Below are 17,127 nucleotides of genomic sequence, written 5' to 3'. Positions count from 1 at the left end.
TAAAACTAACGGGAAGCCAGTGAAGAGCAGCAAGCTCAGGAGTACTGGTCCAGCTGAGCAGAAAGGGTACCGTCTGATTAGTAAGATTGAAACCAGTTTAAAACAATGCTTCTGATTCCTACACACTAATCCTTAAGATCCAAATACATTGTAGGCTACAAATCATGGTGCCTATTTAAATCCTGTATATCATAGTCGTTATTTCCCATTTTTCTCTGATCCTCCTCCCATAACTGCCACTACTCTTTCCACTCCCCAAGACACAGTCTGATGACCAGAATAAAACTCCTGTCTGGACCAACATCTATAATGTTTGAATCAAGTAATTAAAAATATGCACATCTAATAGATCTGCAGTAAGTAACCACAAACATCTTTAGTTTGGATAATATTAGACCAGGAGAGAAACATTTGTATCCCTTTGTGGATTTGTTATAATCCAATAACCCAGTTCAGCAGCACACATGAAAGAGGCTGGAGCACATCAACATGACTTAATGGGGTGTATATGTTCTTTTCAATAGAAGTATTTGATTAGGGCACTCTTGTTAATTTGCCTTCAAGATCTGCCTTTGCTCGGAATTTTGAGCCACTTAGACTGAATCACAACAATCCCATCGATTCGACAGCAAAACTGCCACAGCCTGCCTAAAAGTGGGTTGAAAAACATTTCCAAATGCATTTCCCACAGCTTTGCTGGATTTAGTCCTTCTAAATAGTATATAATATAGTATATAATATAATATAAATTTAGCAAGAGTGCACAAATGGCTTGAAATCTGCAAGTGAAGCACATTCTAATTTCAGTAAACCCAATTGCAATCACAAGCAATGGTGAATGATTTCTGTCACTCTGGACAGAGCGCACATATTTTGGGAGTTCCGAAAGGTGTTAAATTAGACCACGAAGCCAGTGAAAATAAACTAAACTATTGGCATCCGACAAGTACTGGAGTTCCAGCAAGATGCCCCCAACTTGGCTTTACTGAAATGAGAAGCTTATGTGCAGAGGAAAGGAAAACAACTCTATCACATGAACAAATTATTACAGTGGGACTCGCACTGCCAATCCTCGGTGTAGAAACTGAGTTGGCAACGCACAGAAACCTTTGCCAAATATATTAGACCAGCATCTGACTGCATTTCCCCCCAAGTGTGTTGCATTTAGTCTGCACTGCTGCCCCCACTTGCTGACACTATTCCCTCAAGCTCACAGCAAAGACCTCTGCCAGCTTTCAACTGAACCCCCCCCCCACCATACAGAAAAAAGGAGTAAAGGACATATTCAATACTCTTTTGACTAGGTCTGCTAAACAAAGGCCCAAAAGTGTAGTGGGTACAGCAGGCGCCCCATGTACAAGAGGCTATAGTCCTCGCTGCAGCTGGCCCCGGTTCGAATCCCGCATCAGATGGCCCTTTGCTACGTGTTGTTCCCCCTCTCTCTGCCCCCTGCTTCCTGTCTCTCTACACTGTCCTATCTAATAAAGGCATAAAAAAGCCCCCCCCAAAAAAAAAGAAAAAAAAAAAAAAAAAAAAAAAAAAAGAATAGGCTTCCTTAGGAGTCCTTTCTTCTTTTGCTCTTTCCAACAAAAAGTATATGATGAGATGCCCCTAATATCTGACTGAAAAAACACGGGTGAGAGAGACTTTTCTAATCGCTTTAAGAATTAACTACTTTTCGGCTGTTACATCAGCGACTTGAAGATCAAAACTAAGGATTATAATAGTGAATTTGAGTACAATTAAATGTTACTGTCTTGCTGACAAATCCACTCGCTGGAAAACAAGAGTCTCAGTCTTTGATACTGGGACATCATTGGATCATTAACTGGAGTTTTTACCAACTATCTCCAGCTTCTTGAATATATATATATATATATATATATATATATTCATGTTGACAGCTAAATCCTAACCACAGCTAAGACAATTACAATATTACAGTATATGAAGCTTGAGTGCCTGAGAGCTACACAAAGATCAAAGTACTATATAGCACAACACATTACCATGTGACAAAAACACATTTTCTTCTAGAAAAATACTAAAAGACTTTCCCTTTCACAGACATGCAGTCTGCTGATTTTTACCTTTCTTTAGCTGGATGTTGAATCTGTGTCCTTTTTTCTTCAGATATGAGCTGTTGGTCGGGTTTGTGCTTATCCTGCGCTGCAGGGACGGGGAGTGGGCCGAGGAGTTCCTGGAGATAAAAGCGTGGGGTACTGTAGTGTGCCGTCGACTTGGTTCTGGGGTGCTTCCTGCCAAGGGACCTTGGTGACTACAAGAAGAACACAGAGCTGCTGGTTTGTCTTGTGCTACACCCATCAGAATAAACCATTTTCTAGGGATACTTGGGCTAAAGGAAAGTAGCATTACTGAATGAGCATCATCATGAGAACTTTTGATCCCTTTTTGGTCCACTAAGCAAAACTCATATGACCGGGCAACTATCTATTGGTTTTCAAATTGCTTGTAAGGTTATGGTTGATGTTATTTTTTTTCCTTACTGTCTAAATATTTTTAGTGCCTGTTTATTGTCAATATGTTTTTTTTTGTTTTCTTTTTATTAAACTGCTGTTTTGAAGAGAGTAAATCAAGCTATGCACATGCACAGCTGTCAATACTAATGAAAGCTGCTGCCATGTAGAGTCCGATGGTAACTTATTATTAAATCACTATCTATGTCCAGTAAGGACTCTGATTTGAGTGGCCATGTCTAGCATACAGAGATAAAATAAAGGCTCTACTTATTTACAGCATCAAAATGTTCATGAAACCATCCAAAGCTTTCTGGTATTGGGTCAAAGATTTCTACAGAAATTAATTGTTTATTGGCAGAGGAAATAGGTTTTCAACGAGATAAGAAGCTTGGATGTGTCAAGTAAAGCTGCTGTCTTGTCTTTTATTGTATAGCTTTTAACACACACACACACACACACACACACACACACAAACTGACTGAGACAGAGCTGTTTTTTTTTCTTAAATTGTTAACTGTATAATAAATCAGGTGCTCGCACCCACCTGTGGTTTAGGCTGGATTGTGGTCCGGATCTGTTTGCCAACCCTCCAACCAGACTCAACCTTTCCCCCGCATGCAGTGAGTCTTGCCTAAAACGGACCCTATTTGTCTGAGGTGGACTGAGCTCGCTCTGGGCTGATAGTAGCTCGTACTGCCTCTTCATGGCTGCAGGAACCACGTGGAAAAGGATAATCGGGCAGCGCATCGCCTGCTTGAAAATGTTCTGAGCTCTGCCGGGATAAAAAGAAGGAGATAGAAAGAACAAGAAGGTCACACGGACAGAAATGACTTCGCTTTAAAATGATAAGACATGTACATGTACAATGATATACTATCATGCCTTGGCAGATATACAGATATAAGGAAAGCAATGCTGTACGGTATGTTGAAAGGTGATAGTAACAGCTGATGTTTGAAAAGATAATAGCCAGATTAATCCTTGTATATCAGCTGATGTGACAGAAATTACATTATATATGATTACCAGCATCAAGACAAGTGGTGCAACGGTGATGAATTATTAAAGAGTACCGATTCCGTACAGTTCCTGGAAGTTAAACCTACTGTTTGTGGTGTTTCACCACTTCATAATTTGTGTGCTCTTCTTTTTAAGTCTGTTTGTAGTTAGAGATGAACATGAGTTAACTCAACAATCAGAGCAGAGATGAGAGTCAAGAATGAAGCAAGCACAAACACATCATTCTTTACAAACAACATAAAAAAAACACACACACATTTACTGAGTCATAAGCAAGTCGAATTAGCCAAATCAGATGAGAAAAAGAGCTCAACATAATTTATGACACCAATTTGGTCTGGTTTGCCAGCAGGACTTAGGCAGGACCACACAAATTCTGTCCAAATGAAAACGCTCGAGTTGCTTTCACCACAAAGGCGCGTCATTAAAGCTGCATCACAGAAGCAAGGCACAGATGCTGCATCAAGGCTCTTCTGTAGGGTTTGGATTTACATCTTCATTCTTATGGTAATTTACACGCGGGCTCATGATTGGTGAGTGTGTAAGTGCAGGTGCGTCTGTCAATGCATGTGTTTACACACACATGTTCGCACATAAACATATAGAGTCATTACTCCAGTAATCAGCCTCCGCATGAGCTTGATTGAATGAAAAATTACACCCATCAATGCATCTTTATATTCAGTTAGATCGAGTGCTTCAAAATATTTACCCATGCAAAATAATCCGGGGAGATTTAGACTATCACTTTAAAGTGTCACTCACTGTGGCACACATTCAGGAGAGAGTGAAGACAGGCAGATGGGGAGGAAAGTTTAGCTCAGTCACCTCATTTTCATGCAGAATCACAAACAGCCTATGCACGTGGGTGCTGGGGAAGGTGAGGGGAGAATGCTGCAAAACACCACTCCCTCCTTCACCATAGAAAAGGTCCGGAAAGAAAACCAGGCAGTTGGCTGATAACAATCGTATAGTATGAAAGAAAAAGAAAAATAGCTTTCTTCATAGTTTGGGAAAACATGGAGGGTGTGAGGTAATTAAGTAATTAAGTTTTCATGCTGACAGAATTTGACTCGTCTGTGCCAGAGTTAGGCAAAACGTTAAATTGTTAGGTAGGCCTTGACATGAAAAAAAGAAAAACAAATGAATAAGAATAGTTTTGACAGTAAATGTACTATTCAGGCAGATTCTAGATACTCTTTCAGCCATTAAAAGAAGTAATATTTCTTATTGCTTATAAACAGCAAATATTATCCAGTGTTTCCCACAGAATTTTTGGAAACTATGGGGGGGGGGGGGTAAATTCACGCGCCGTGAATTTGTGCGGCGTAAATTTGTGCGACTGCAGATTTTATTTTATTTGATTGATTTGCACACATTCATTCAAATATAACAAAAAAATACACAATAAAACACAACAAATTAAAAAAAAGGAATGTGTGCTGGAGATGTCAGAAACCCTTGTGGGCTTATGAGGAAACCTCATCTTGTCATTAAAACCCAATGATAACAATTGTAATAGAAAATATTTACAGGTTAAAACTAAACTTCATGAAAAATATGAATGGATCATATACAGTGAGGACTTATGCCTTTTTGAGAAACTTGAAAAGGTTTTCCTTGATAACAAAGGGTGTGGGAAGTACACAATGAGTTCAGGAACACATCAGAAGTGGTTTGGTGTTGATATCTTTAAAAACAAGAGAGCTATTACGAAATAAAAATCTAAAATGGAATTAACTATGCACACTGAGTAAATGTTCTACCTAAAATGATTTTTCTGGAAACTAAAAGGCTGTGAAAGCTTTATAGTGAGTTCACAAACCCATCCGAAGTGGTTTGGTGTTCATTGGTTGAATATCCAGTGAGAACAAAAAAAGGCGTTGCACTTTTGCGACGGTCCCTAAGCGCTCCGGCTGCCGTAGTTCACTTAGAAGTATATTCGGCGCGGTTACTCTGATCTTTCAGGCTTACTTTGGTGAGTTGATAAAGCCTGTGGTATGTTAGTCTTAGTTTTCTGTAAATATTAATACCATCCTGAGGCTAATTGGAGCGGTTTTCGTGACGCTATTACAATTACAAAGCTGGAAAATAGGCGAATGTCGAATATAAAACCAACTTCACCCCGCTCCGCCTAGTCGGGACGGTTGAACCACACATGCGGGACGGATGAAACACCTTATTTTAAACAGAAACTATTGAGCTTACTATTTTTTTAAGCAACATACCGGACAACATACTAGTGTACTCGTCATTGCTCAAATTTCACATTATTTCTCAGAATATAAATAGGTCTAAAAAATATGTTTGTCAACGAAATCCCGATGATTACAGCTGATCTTTTTGCACGCGCACCCACTGATCTATAACGTGTGTGTCAATCGCCCCGACAGCGACTAATAACACATAAACCTTTTTTGCCACTAAACTTCAAAACTCTGACATTGCACACTTTAGGACATGTTTAATTACTAATTCACCTGTTGTATAGTCATATTGGTTGGTTTTCGAGGAAATCGCTGTGTTTCAAAAAAAAAAAAATAAATAAATAAATAAATTCGCTGTGTTTCAAACGCTTGGGATTTGGAAACTATGGCGGCCAAAAGGAAACTATGGCGGGCCGCCATAGTTTCCTCAATGTATGGGAAACACTGTTATCACTGTATCACTAAGTGGACATGTTAATCCTTAATTGAGAGGTAATTGAGTCAATATGTACCTAACAAAAATAGGGAAGAAGCATCTGGAAGTAGAACGTATAGAATTAAAAAATGAAAAGAAAATCACAGGTTACATAAAGAATAAATAAAAAAGAAGATGGTAAAACTATCAGCACCGTTGCTACAGTAAAGCTTACTGTTCAAAGCGCAGGTTGCAAATGTCTTCCTGATTAATCTTGACGATGCAGTCATTCTCCTGGAAGAGACGTTCTTGCTCAGCTTTCCCCCCACGCTCCAAACGCTTCACCAGCAAGCCCTGAGTCCTGAAAAATATTACACATCTGGTTACAAAAAGGACATCATTTAGACAACAATGGTTGGCAGTTACACCATGCATATCAATATAGTGTACAAGATGCAAAAGCAAATGAGTATTGAAGATAAGATTGATGACTATCAACAAATGTTTGAAGAAACTCTTAGATGTAGTCAGAATTCACGCTGGTTGTTGTTATAGGTCCAAAAGATTCACATCGACACCAAAACCGCAGGTTGTTAAGTCTGCCAGCTCAGAGCAAGTAGGTCGAAGGCCGGGGCTTTTTCTGTGTGGAGTGTGCTTGTTCTACAGTGTGAGTGGGTTCTGCTGGGTATTCAGACTTCCTCAAACAGTCCAAAAACACGTTGGCTTATTGGTGATTGAAAATTGACCCCGGGAGTGAGTGCTAACGTGCATGGCTGTTTGTCTTTGGGCTTGCCCTGCGATGGACTTATGACCTGTCCAGGGTGCACCCCGCTTCTTCGATCACTGGGAATGAAGATGCATAACTTTATCAAAAGTGCTGCAGTGTGCTGGTCCTGATACTGTTTTTTTCCTTAAAAGTAAGTTGAAAAAGTTAGTCTAGCTATATCATAATGTTCCCTTGTGTCAACAAAAGTTTGTTTTTCACACTTTAAGCTTGAATAAAAAGTAGCATTTATCTATGGCCTGGAAGCTGCCGCATTACGAACTTGATTTTAAGCCTTTTATGTCTTTCTGTCCTAAACTCTCTCTTTCTTCCTGGGCAGATATGAGGGGATGACAGGCGGGTGGGCTGATATAATCCAGACCACAAGCTAGGAGATCATCTTTTGGCTTCTTTGGGAATACGACATCTGCATTCCCTCAAGCTTAGCACGAGAGTTGGCTGGGCTGTTATAGATACCAAAAAGAGTTTCATGGCAGTGCCATGTCGGTAATGCCTCAAAAAACCCGACCTTTACCTTGAAATACCCCCCAACCTCGCCTCTTCCATCCCCCCCAAACATATATCACTGATCTCCCTGGGGCTTTATTTTGGCCCTAAAGATATAATGCAGAAATCCGATGTGTACTCACAGGGCAGCACAACATTTAAGGCAAAGAGGCCTGATGTTTCCAAATGTTTGATGTTCTTGCCTAAGCTGAGGAATTAAACTTTTAAGAAAAAGGTCAAAAAGCATCAAAATTAACGACATGGCAACAGCAAAGGCTGGATGCTTTTCATAATTCTCAGTTAGGAAAAAAAAATCCTTTTTAAGTTGTGACCCTGTTTACCATAGACGTCCAAAGACGAGGTGCGGGTCTCTTTAAAATTTGAGCCAAACAAGGCCACTTTCAGAACATTGCTGTAATTGGGTGCATAATGTGGAGATTCACGCTCACACAGCAGATTCGAAGCTCCTCGACGGGGGTAAATGGTGAAGCATTAAGTAGAAATTAAAGATCACAAAAGGCCCTTCCCTCTTGCTCTGTGTCCAGGCCTGCATTGCCAAGTCGGCTTAAGGATGTTGAGCACAGATTAATTGCAGGGACTGTCGAAGCAGACATGACCGTGTCTTATCTCCATAGGTGTTGTCAGCTTGAAGACAAAGTATCGCACATACAGATTACAGCATGGTCATAGTCTAATGATTTCTGATATGCTTGCAGACTAGATATAATGGATAAAGGAGTTTTAGTTGATGCCTAATCGGTATTCAAAGCAGCAGCAGAGAGGGTTGAGGATAAAGCGCCATCTTGTAGAGATTTGAAGAAGATGGAAGATGATGTTTTTGTAAAGGTTTTATCATTTTGTTCCCTGTAATGCACAGCCGCCCTCCCTATTACTTAGCATTTGAATGGGGTTGCAGTTACTTGCAGAGAAGATCCAACTCTCAAAGGTATTTTGATGAGCTGCGAGCTAGTGAATCTATTAAGTGTCAGGTAGAAGCACAAGGAGTTTGTAATTAGAAGAATCTCTACAGACTCAAAAGAAAAAATATATTAATTTGCTCAAATCCATTTTTCCAAGACAATAACAATCAGCATCCCATTACATTGTTTGTCTTTACTTCATCTTGTGGCTGGTCACGGTGTTGACGAAATGATTTGAAGGAGGCCACCTGTGCTTTTCTATTGCCTTTAATCAAATAATAATCCAATCAGGATCCATATATGTGTGGTAATTAGAGTCCTCAGTTAGTTTACAATCAAAACTGGTCATGAAATGAAAAGTTCATTAAGCACCGAATGCATCTGGAAGGGGTGTCTTTGAGTACAGATGTAGATGTTTATATGTGCACACACATCTCTGGGACAAGTGGATTAGGAATGCTGCTGCGGGAACAGTTTGCATGTGAAAAGAGACAGCTTGAGTCCTCGTGGGAAAACGCCTCTCAAGGTCCATATAGCACATGCACTGCTTGGATCTAAGTTCATTTTCAGGTGAGAGTCAGTGATTATGGATGTCTGCGCGGATGAGAGAGATGCTATCGGCTGGAGTAACAGTCTCTAAGCGCTCTCCGACAGCTGCCGTCCTCTCCTGCTCAGATCTCACTTGATGTCAGAGCAGCGGAGCAGAATGCAGACAGTGAATTCTGGAGTACCTGCAGTTCCTTGTTTGTTGCCTGTTTTTTTTTCCCCCTTGCAGTCTGTCTGACCCTTGTGGCTCTGGTCTAAACACTAATGACAGTCTACCGAGCCTAATGTCTCTTGTCCTAGTGCATAGCACACAGGAAAGAGCCGGACCAGGCCATTAGCATCTGCCGACTCACCGGACACTCGTCTTACCATGGCTGGATTTAACTGAAGGCTCCGATAGCTATTAGTACCGACCACAGCTGATAGAGAGGAAATTTACTGGCCATGCAGCATTACTGCTACATCTTATACAATGTTGTCTGAATCACAGTAAATGAGGAAAGCTTTGAGGGCAATAAAAAGTCCACGAAACTTTGAAGTTCATTCAGGCAATATTTCGCATTCATTTTCATTTTGTTTGGTGCAACTTATCAGAAATAGTCATTTTGCCTCTCTGACTCAGGGAAAGTACAAGTGTCACAGCTTAGGAGTTAACACGAGGTCATAGCTAAATATAGCTTCTTAACACTTGCCTATAAACTGCAATGGGATTACTTGCTCAGGCAACCATTTTCAATGACAGAACAGACATCCTCTCTCCCCTCAAATGTCATCCCATTTCATTTCCTCACTCTGTCTTTTCACCTCATCCCTTCTATCCCTCCTTTCCTGTGCTGAGTTGTCACATTCACCTTGGAATTGTGCCAGTCCCTTGGTGTGCAGCAGGGATCTGTTTTTTTTTTTTTTACGTGAGCTTTTAGTTTGATTACATTTGGCCAATTCCTATGTCCTTTATTTTTTTTCTAGAACCATAAACGGCAATGCATTCCTGCTCGTGTCCCCTGTCAGTGACACTTCCTCTCAGTTAAAGTCGGGTTAAAAAAAAACAAAAAACACCCTGAATGTCTGTGGGCACAACTGTGACAAAAAACAAAGGTTTCAATAAAAAAAGAAAAGGAAAAAAAGAAAAACTAATTAGCAAGATCTTGAGAAAACAGTACAGACAAAAGCAGAGCTACCACTGTCAGATTGCAAGTTATAACAGCATTGATGAGTTTCAGCAGAGATCAACAACAATCAAAACATGACCATACAAATCAGTCAGCGCATAAAAGAGGACGGGTCGGGGAAAAATGAAGGCGGTGAAAAGAGATGATTAAAATGTGTAAAATCTAACGTCAGCACCACCCACACAATCAATGATTCCAAGATACAGGAAGAATACTGGAGATTGAAACTAAGTAGTCACTGTTGTTCATTGAGCTGTGTTTACCTGACATCCTGTGAACCGAAAGGGACTACGTGGATCCCCAGGGGCCCTCCTTCATTGGACACTTTGACTGGCTTGAGCATGCCGCTGCAGGACGTTGATGGATGATACCAGGAGGGAGAGAGTAAGGCATGAGGAGACATGCATGAATAAAAAATAATGGGGTGACAAGAAAATGTAGAAATGCAAAGTGTAAAAGGCAATAGAGTCAAACATGACAAAAGGTCGATAGGATGAACGGGATGGGAGTTGGCTCGGCCTTGTTGGTTGGGGGCTGCATTGTGTTCCCTACACGGTCATCCATTACAAAGTCTGGCTTGTGGACCTCAGGGTTGATGAGGGATCCAAATGGACACTACAATTAAGTGATTAAGATCAGACTGCTAAAAGAGAACAAGTTAATTGAAAAATGTGTAAAGGGAGGGGGGCGGAGGAAGACAGGGTTAATTTGTAAAGATAAAGACGTGAAGACAAATGAACGCGAGCGACCATCACTATGAATGTATGTGATGTTGCTTAGGGATGAAGAACGGGCCTGATGCGTCGTTATGTTTACTTATCAGTGTTCTGGGAATTATCAACGCCTCCTGCATTATTTGAAACATAAATAAGAGCAGGCTTATCAAACTGACAATGCGTAGTACACTATGTCAAATGATTATTGAGCAATGGATATGATTTATTTCTATTTCTACAGTAAGTGACAACAAGTTTAATATCATCTGAAAGGCTTTTCACCAGAGGGGTTGTGTGATAAAATGTGATGTGCATTTATTTAAAATGCGCTTCTTACTTTTTTTAAAATGTAATTTAGTGAATCAATCTTTAAGCTATTCGGTACTGCTTGGTGTATACGAGGGGGTTAGCCACTCACTCGAGATTGAACGCAGGTGAATGCTCCAGCGAAGAGTCAGCCCTCCCTACTGGCTCTATTCGTTCAATTCTTCTTTCGTGTCTTCTGTGTTCTTCTTCTTCCTCCTGCAGAAATGAACAAAGAAAGTAACAGAGAAAGAAAGAAAGATCATTAGGCAGCAATATTAAAAACTCTTTAAAAAAAAAACACACACGGTCTCCATCTGTGTTGATTTAATTTGGCTGTGCTTGCATTTCTTATCACGCCTAGGTCAAATGTGCCGTCATTTGGCCTTCCGTGCATTTATCTGCAAAAAATTACAATCTGAAAGTCCTTGCAGGGCATGTTGGAGGCCTCATTCTCCTGCAGAAATATTCCTCTCACAAAACTTCTCAAAAAAAGTGATGAGGAGGCCATGTTTCTCTGGCTCAATCAGTTTTGTCTGACCTAGGAAGAGCCACACTCTACGCTCTTTGAAGTGATGGGATCAAGGTTTTGTCTGTTGTCAGACTACCAAGCTCCTCACTTCAGTTACTCATCTTCCTTCAGGGCCATTAGCTAGCAGGACTGTGAGGGAGTGGCTTTTACAGGCTACCCAGACATCTAAGGACTTAACAAGGCGGTGGGATGAGACAGCGGCTTCATGATTTCCTTAATAGTAGAAAAAAAAACGTTTCAATTTTAGGTCGTTTTAAACGCATTTCACAGACTGAGAGTAACTCTTAGAGACAGTGGTGATATAATACATGTAACATGGACAAGAGACATATTTAAGGCTATAGGGTCGATTTTCAACTTCCCATTAGCTGTTGAAGGTCTGATCAAAAACGTGACAAGAACACTACACATCAATGATTCTCCATTTGATTTCAGCTTCTACTTCTAGTCCTTTAAGCATCAGCTGATTGTTGTATATTTATCCGCTTGTGAATGTATCTGTGTGTGTGTGTGCATGTGGGTGAACTTGTCAGCATCCAGACAGTGCACTATCTCCGAGGGAGGGTCTGCTGACACGCTTTGTTAGCCACTGCTATTTCCCAAAGCTCACCCGTCACCTTTCTCTTTCTCTCTCTTTTACCAAAATGTCAAGCGAATCCAAATGGGTCTTGTGCTTTTCTGGTTTCTTTATGGAAATGGATTCAACCCTCTTCGGGGGCCAGGATATCTTTGGCGACACTCATGGGTGATGCAGGGAAACTCTGTCTTCAATTTATTTATTACAGTCTGGAGGTGAGGATAGATGGGGGCATGAAAATTTCATCAGCAGCCTACCTTAAAAGACCTCGTCTCACCCAACCCGTCTTCTTCCTCTTTATAAGTGTCTGGTATGAAAATGAGTCGGTCAACTGGTGACCCCTGCCTTTAATTACATGTCAGCTAAGGTTGCGGGTGCCTCACGGGACCTGCTATTCACAAAGCTGTATTTATATTTAAAAAAAACATGGTAGAAAGGTAGTTTCTTTTATTTCTTTTACATATACTTTTTTAGCTCTTTTTAAAAGGACTTGGCCATCTGTGGTAAACTATATATAAAGGTGGGAAGACAGACAGAAAAGGGCAGATGAAACTGGTACAGATGAATAAATACTGCATTAATACCGCATGAATGGTACAAGGTTAACAGAAACTGAAGTGTAAAAGGAAAAGCAATATCTGACTATGATAAAGACCGTTTTCATATTCAGGTAGAAAATAAAGGAGATGTAACGTGATGGAATAATGAAAAAATGCAGAAAGAAAGGAAATACACGTGTGTATCTGATTATTCTACTTATAGCTGCAAGGAAGAGCAATTCTTTACTTGAACGAGACCAAAATCAGAGCGCAATCAGGTGAAGGGAGAGACTGCGATAAATACTATTACCATAAATGGCCCAAGAAGATATCAGAGCAGACCAGCAAGGTGATATGTCAATGCAAAACAAACAAACCGATGAAAAGAAGTTCATGTTGATAAAAATAAATAAATAAAAAAAATAGATAGGCAAGTAAACCAGAGGGAGATGGTCAAGTCGGAAAGAAAAGGTCAAATAAATCAACAAAAACAGAACAAAAGAAATCATTTGCACATAAAAAGATATTGGGACACGAAGGGTTACATAACATATTTTGTAATATCAGCCAATTCATTTTGTCTGATTAGAATTAGCAAAAAAAAAAAAAAGTATAATAATTAGAGAGTGCATTTGCATGCAAGTACAGCAATCAGAGTTCATGTCTGATGATTCAGACTTCAACTTTTCTTCAATGAACATTGAGAACAAATGAATGATTATACTTGTACTGGCAGATTTGTGACATTCTTTTGGCTGGATTTGTAATGTTTTTAGAAAAAAATGTGTTAATGTATGGAAACTTTTAACTTAAACATACTGTCCTGTCCGCCCAACCATCCATCTGTTGTCTGTATCTACCCTGTTCATTTAGGATCGTGGGGGGGGGGCCTGTGCCAGCTGCCATTGGGCAAGAGGCGGGGTACACCCTGAATGAGTTGCCAGTCCATCACATGGCTACTGTCACTTAGCTTTAGTATTATTATCATGATCAAGAATAATAATGATGATGATGATGATGATGATAATAATAAGAAAGAAGAATGTTGCTCACCACAATAGTTGTCATTGCATGCACTGCCCCTTTTTAACAGTGAATTGCTTTCCCATATTTGAAGGCTGCACAATGCTAAACCGTCACTCAAGAGACATGCGACTGACTCTTGTGATTGAATTTGTAAGGCAGTGCTAAAGTACACCCAGTGGTTTGTTATAGCCAGAAATGGGATATTCAACCAACAAACAAAACACAACTATCAAGTCTACAAAGTCTGTTTATTAGTCAGAGAAACAAATACCAATTCACTGAGACTGAAATAAATAAAATAAAATAAAAAAGAACCTGTCAGGTTTGGCATTTTATCTACTTAATGATAGCTGCTGACTTCCCAACAGAGTAGGTAAAGAATGACGATCACTGGGGCCAGCGTCTCTTTGTAATTAGGGAAAGAACAAGAAGCTATTTCCCTTTTTATTTTCTGCCAATCTCCATACTGCCTGTCCCTCTGTCAGTGGCAAAGCTGAGCACTGAGTGACAGCAGAGGGGGGGACATAAGCTAAATATACATCCACATCTCCCAGAAAATGCATTCAACCTTTCTTTGTACAACTCTCTATCACTCTGAATTACCCATTCTTTAAAAAACCATCTATTTCCTTCTCCCCTGAGTACTTTTAGCGCCCTGTTGATCCCATGGTAACCAGATGAGTGGGGATGCAACAAGGCTTTTCAACTCTTTCATGGCACTCATTCCTAACCTGCTCTCTCTTTTGCCCTCTTGTTGCATCCATCCATCCCTACACCACCTCCCTTTCCTCCTCCCAGGTGGGGCTAAGAGCCTATAGAGCTAGGTAAAAGCAGATTGTTATGGGTTTGACCATCAGACAGCATTGGGTAGAGAGAATCATATAAGTGAGGGAGAAAAAGAAGGAAAGGGACGGTGGAAGGGAGAGAGCTGCAAAGTGCAGAGCCTTGTTTCCTTCAAATGGACTGACAGGTTAGAGACTGGTGGGAGGACCAAAGGGAAAGGTGAGAGTGGTAGTAAAGGAGGTTGCAGCTGTTTGGTGGGCAGGAGAAACTTTACTTAGGCACAAATACACACTCAGTGTTTAAAGGTTGGGGCAAAGGCAACATGTTAAGGAGCTGTCCATAAGAAAGCCCACTATTACGGTGTGTGTTTGCGTTTTCAGTGTTTCCCGCAGCGCATTATAGTTAAGGCGGCCCATCTTTGGTGTTTTGTGGCTTAACAACAACAGATTCAAATGTGGAAGTGAATAGTGTGTTGATCACCACTGCCCCTTTAGGGCTGAGATCTACATCTGTATGTCAGACAATTCCACATGCTCCCTAACAATGGGCTGTTTGTGTTCACAACAATGGACATGAAAAACCATAATATAGCAAAGTCTCAAAATGAACAATTTGGTGGTTCATTAAAGAGTAAAAAAAAAAAAAAAAACATCTTCAAATATGTACAAAGACTGCCTTTCTCACAAATTTGACCAGCTCAAACTGGGAAACATTAACTGAGCAGAGAGACATACACCTCTTAACATTAAAGCAGCCAAAGGTAACCCATGGCAACATATATAAAAAAAAAAAATTGCAGCAGAGGGGGGCTTTTCCTGTCCTGTAACAAAGAGGTTAAAAAGACTTAATTGGACCCTCATTACCTCCAGTTAAATGCATTTCAACTGAACACTGTAAAATATACAGGACCAAACAGGTATGTAGCAGCACTGCGGTGTCCTGTTTGTAATGACATACTGCTGGTAATAACCCCCAATAGTCCTTTTAAAATTCATGACCTTGAGATTCATTTGGCAAAATTTAAAAATCCTTGCTGTTTTCTTTCAGCAGTTAATAGATGTTGGACACAAAGAATTCTCACTTAAATTTGAACAACAGATTCAAACATTCAAACATGTATTTTTCTTGTGTTCGTAATGCATGCAAAATCCAGTATGTCTGGTTGCATGGTCAGAGCTTTTTGAGAATTTACTGTACAAGCATTATTCTCTCTTTGTTCTGTACTTTCCCCTCATATCCTTCATCAGAGGAAACTGCCATTAGAACTGAATTATGCCCAAAAATGTCCTCAGTGAATACAATGGACATGAATGTTGCACCCAACAATCCAGCCCTACCTGTTCTACTTTCCTTACCCCTTCATTGTCCACCAGCTTATTGGACTCCACCATTATTAAAGCAACCAATCCACGACTGAGATCATTTATTTACAGTAGTGTAGGGGATTTAATTCATTAAAAGGCAAAGAACAAACTGGTTATCAGATGATACAAAGATCGTAATGACTTCTCCATCTTTTAAATCTGTTGCTCTCTGTTTTGCCTCAGAGGGACTTAGCTTCGACTTCATAAAAGTTTTGGCTCTGACATGAATTTAGTTGATGCAAATTACGAGGAGAGACGGGTTCCTAATGCTATTAGGCAAATTAGATCAGAGAAGTAAGACTGCATTTGTCCATATCAGCACTGAGCTGCGACATGGGTAGGAGTAGAGGTGAGGGCCAGACAGTCCTGTTTGTGGACTGACATTTAGATAAACAAAGGCCTGTTTTACTTCACTGATATTCTTGGTCTTTGTCTCTTGACTTCAATCTTGGCCTCTTCTTCTCTGCATCTGGGATACCTGCTGTGCAGAATACATCATTTGCCTGTTTCATATCAAGCCTGAGCTGATTTATCAGTGACACAGCTACCTTTGCCTTTGCTTACTGTATTGTTAAATTGCCCTTTAATTAAATTAGGCCTGCTAATTATGAGGACTTAAATCAATCACCAGGTCAATAACCAAGGCACAAAGCGGACAAAGAGGCTCGAGACTTTCTCCAAGCCTCATCAATAACTGCTGAAACAGGAGCAGAGCACTCCTGCTCCAGGGAGCCGGAGGTTCAAACCGGGTAGGAATTACTACAAATTGAGTTATCATCACCGGTGACTGTCCAGAGCACTTCTTACATCTAAGCTATGTAAATAATGCTTTTGAGTACAATAGAAAATTGTAAGGCTTTAGAATACGTATGCATTCTGCAATGGTTATTCAAAGAAATATTTAAAGCGGATTTAGAGTTTATGGTGCTTTAAAATAAATTTGACTTGACTTAAAGGAAAATATCTAAAAAGGTTTGATGGCTTTCTGTCCCCTTGCTTAGGTGAAGGGAGGTGATTCTGATCAAGCAGTCCTCCGGGTTGAGTGTGCAGCCCTGCTGAGCAGACGGTCCCAGCTGAATCCAGGGTCTTTACCCATGCATTAAAAGGAACTCTGTGGTGCTTTTCACACATTAATCATCATTTTGAGCTTATTAAGTGGGAGGAGAGTCTGCTTTCCATTGCTCAGAACATTTAATCCATCTTTCACACTGTGAAGGTCAGTGAGTGACTGTTACCCCCATTGAAATAATGGCAGCTGTT

At 40.3% G+C, this 17,127-nt stretch overlaps 1 protein-coding gene across 7 annotated transcripts in view; it reads right to left on the bottom strand.

Moving 5' to 3' along the window:
* Nucleotides 1-17,127, bottom strand: part of LOC142370262 (partitioning defective 3 homolog) — a 333,677-nt gene that overhangs the window by 169,267 nt on the left and 147,283 nt on the right. For all 7 annotated transcript variants that reach the window (XM_075452746.1, XM_075452747.1, XM_075452752.1 and 4 more), the window contains 5 exons: nt 11,162-11,265; nt 10,291-10,374; nt 6,358-6,483; nt 3,025-3,252; nt 2,091-2,278 (listed from right to left, as the gene is read on the bottom strand). In XM_075452746.1, the coding sequence (XP_075308861.1) occupies nt 2,091-2,278; nt 3,025-3,252; nt 6,358-6,483; nt 10,291-10,374; nt 11,162-11,265 (730 nt within the window). The remainder of the gene's footprint in view (nt 1-2,090; nt 2,279-3,024; nt 3,253-6,357; nt 6,484-10,290; nt 10,375-11,161; nt 11,266-17,127) is intronic.

Source organism: Odontesthes bonariensis, chromosome 20 (assembly GCF_027942865.1).
Source record: "Odontesthes bonariensis isolate fOdoBon6 chromosome 20, fOdoBon6.hap1, whole genome shotgun sequence".
NCBI lineage: Eukaryota > Metazoa > Chordata > Actinopteri > Atheriniformes > Atherinopsidae > Odontesthes > Odontesthes bonariensis.
The sequence above is the reverse complement of the archived record's forward strand: the minus strand, read 5'-3'. Positions and strand labels throughout refer to the sequence as shown.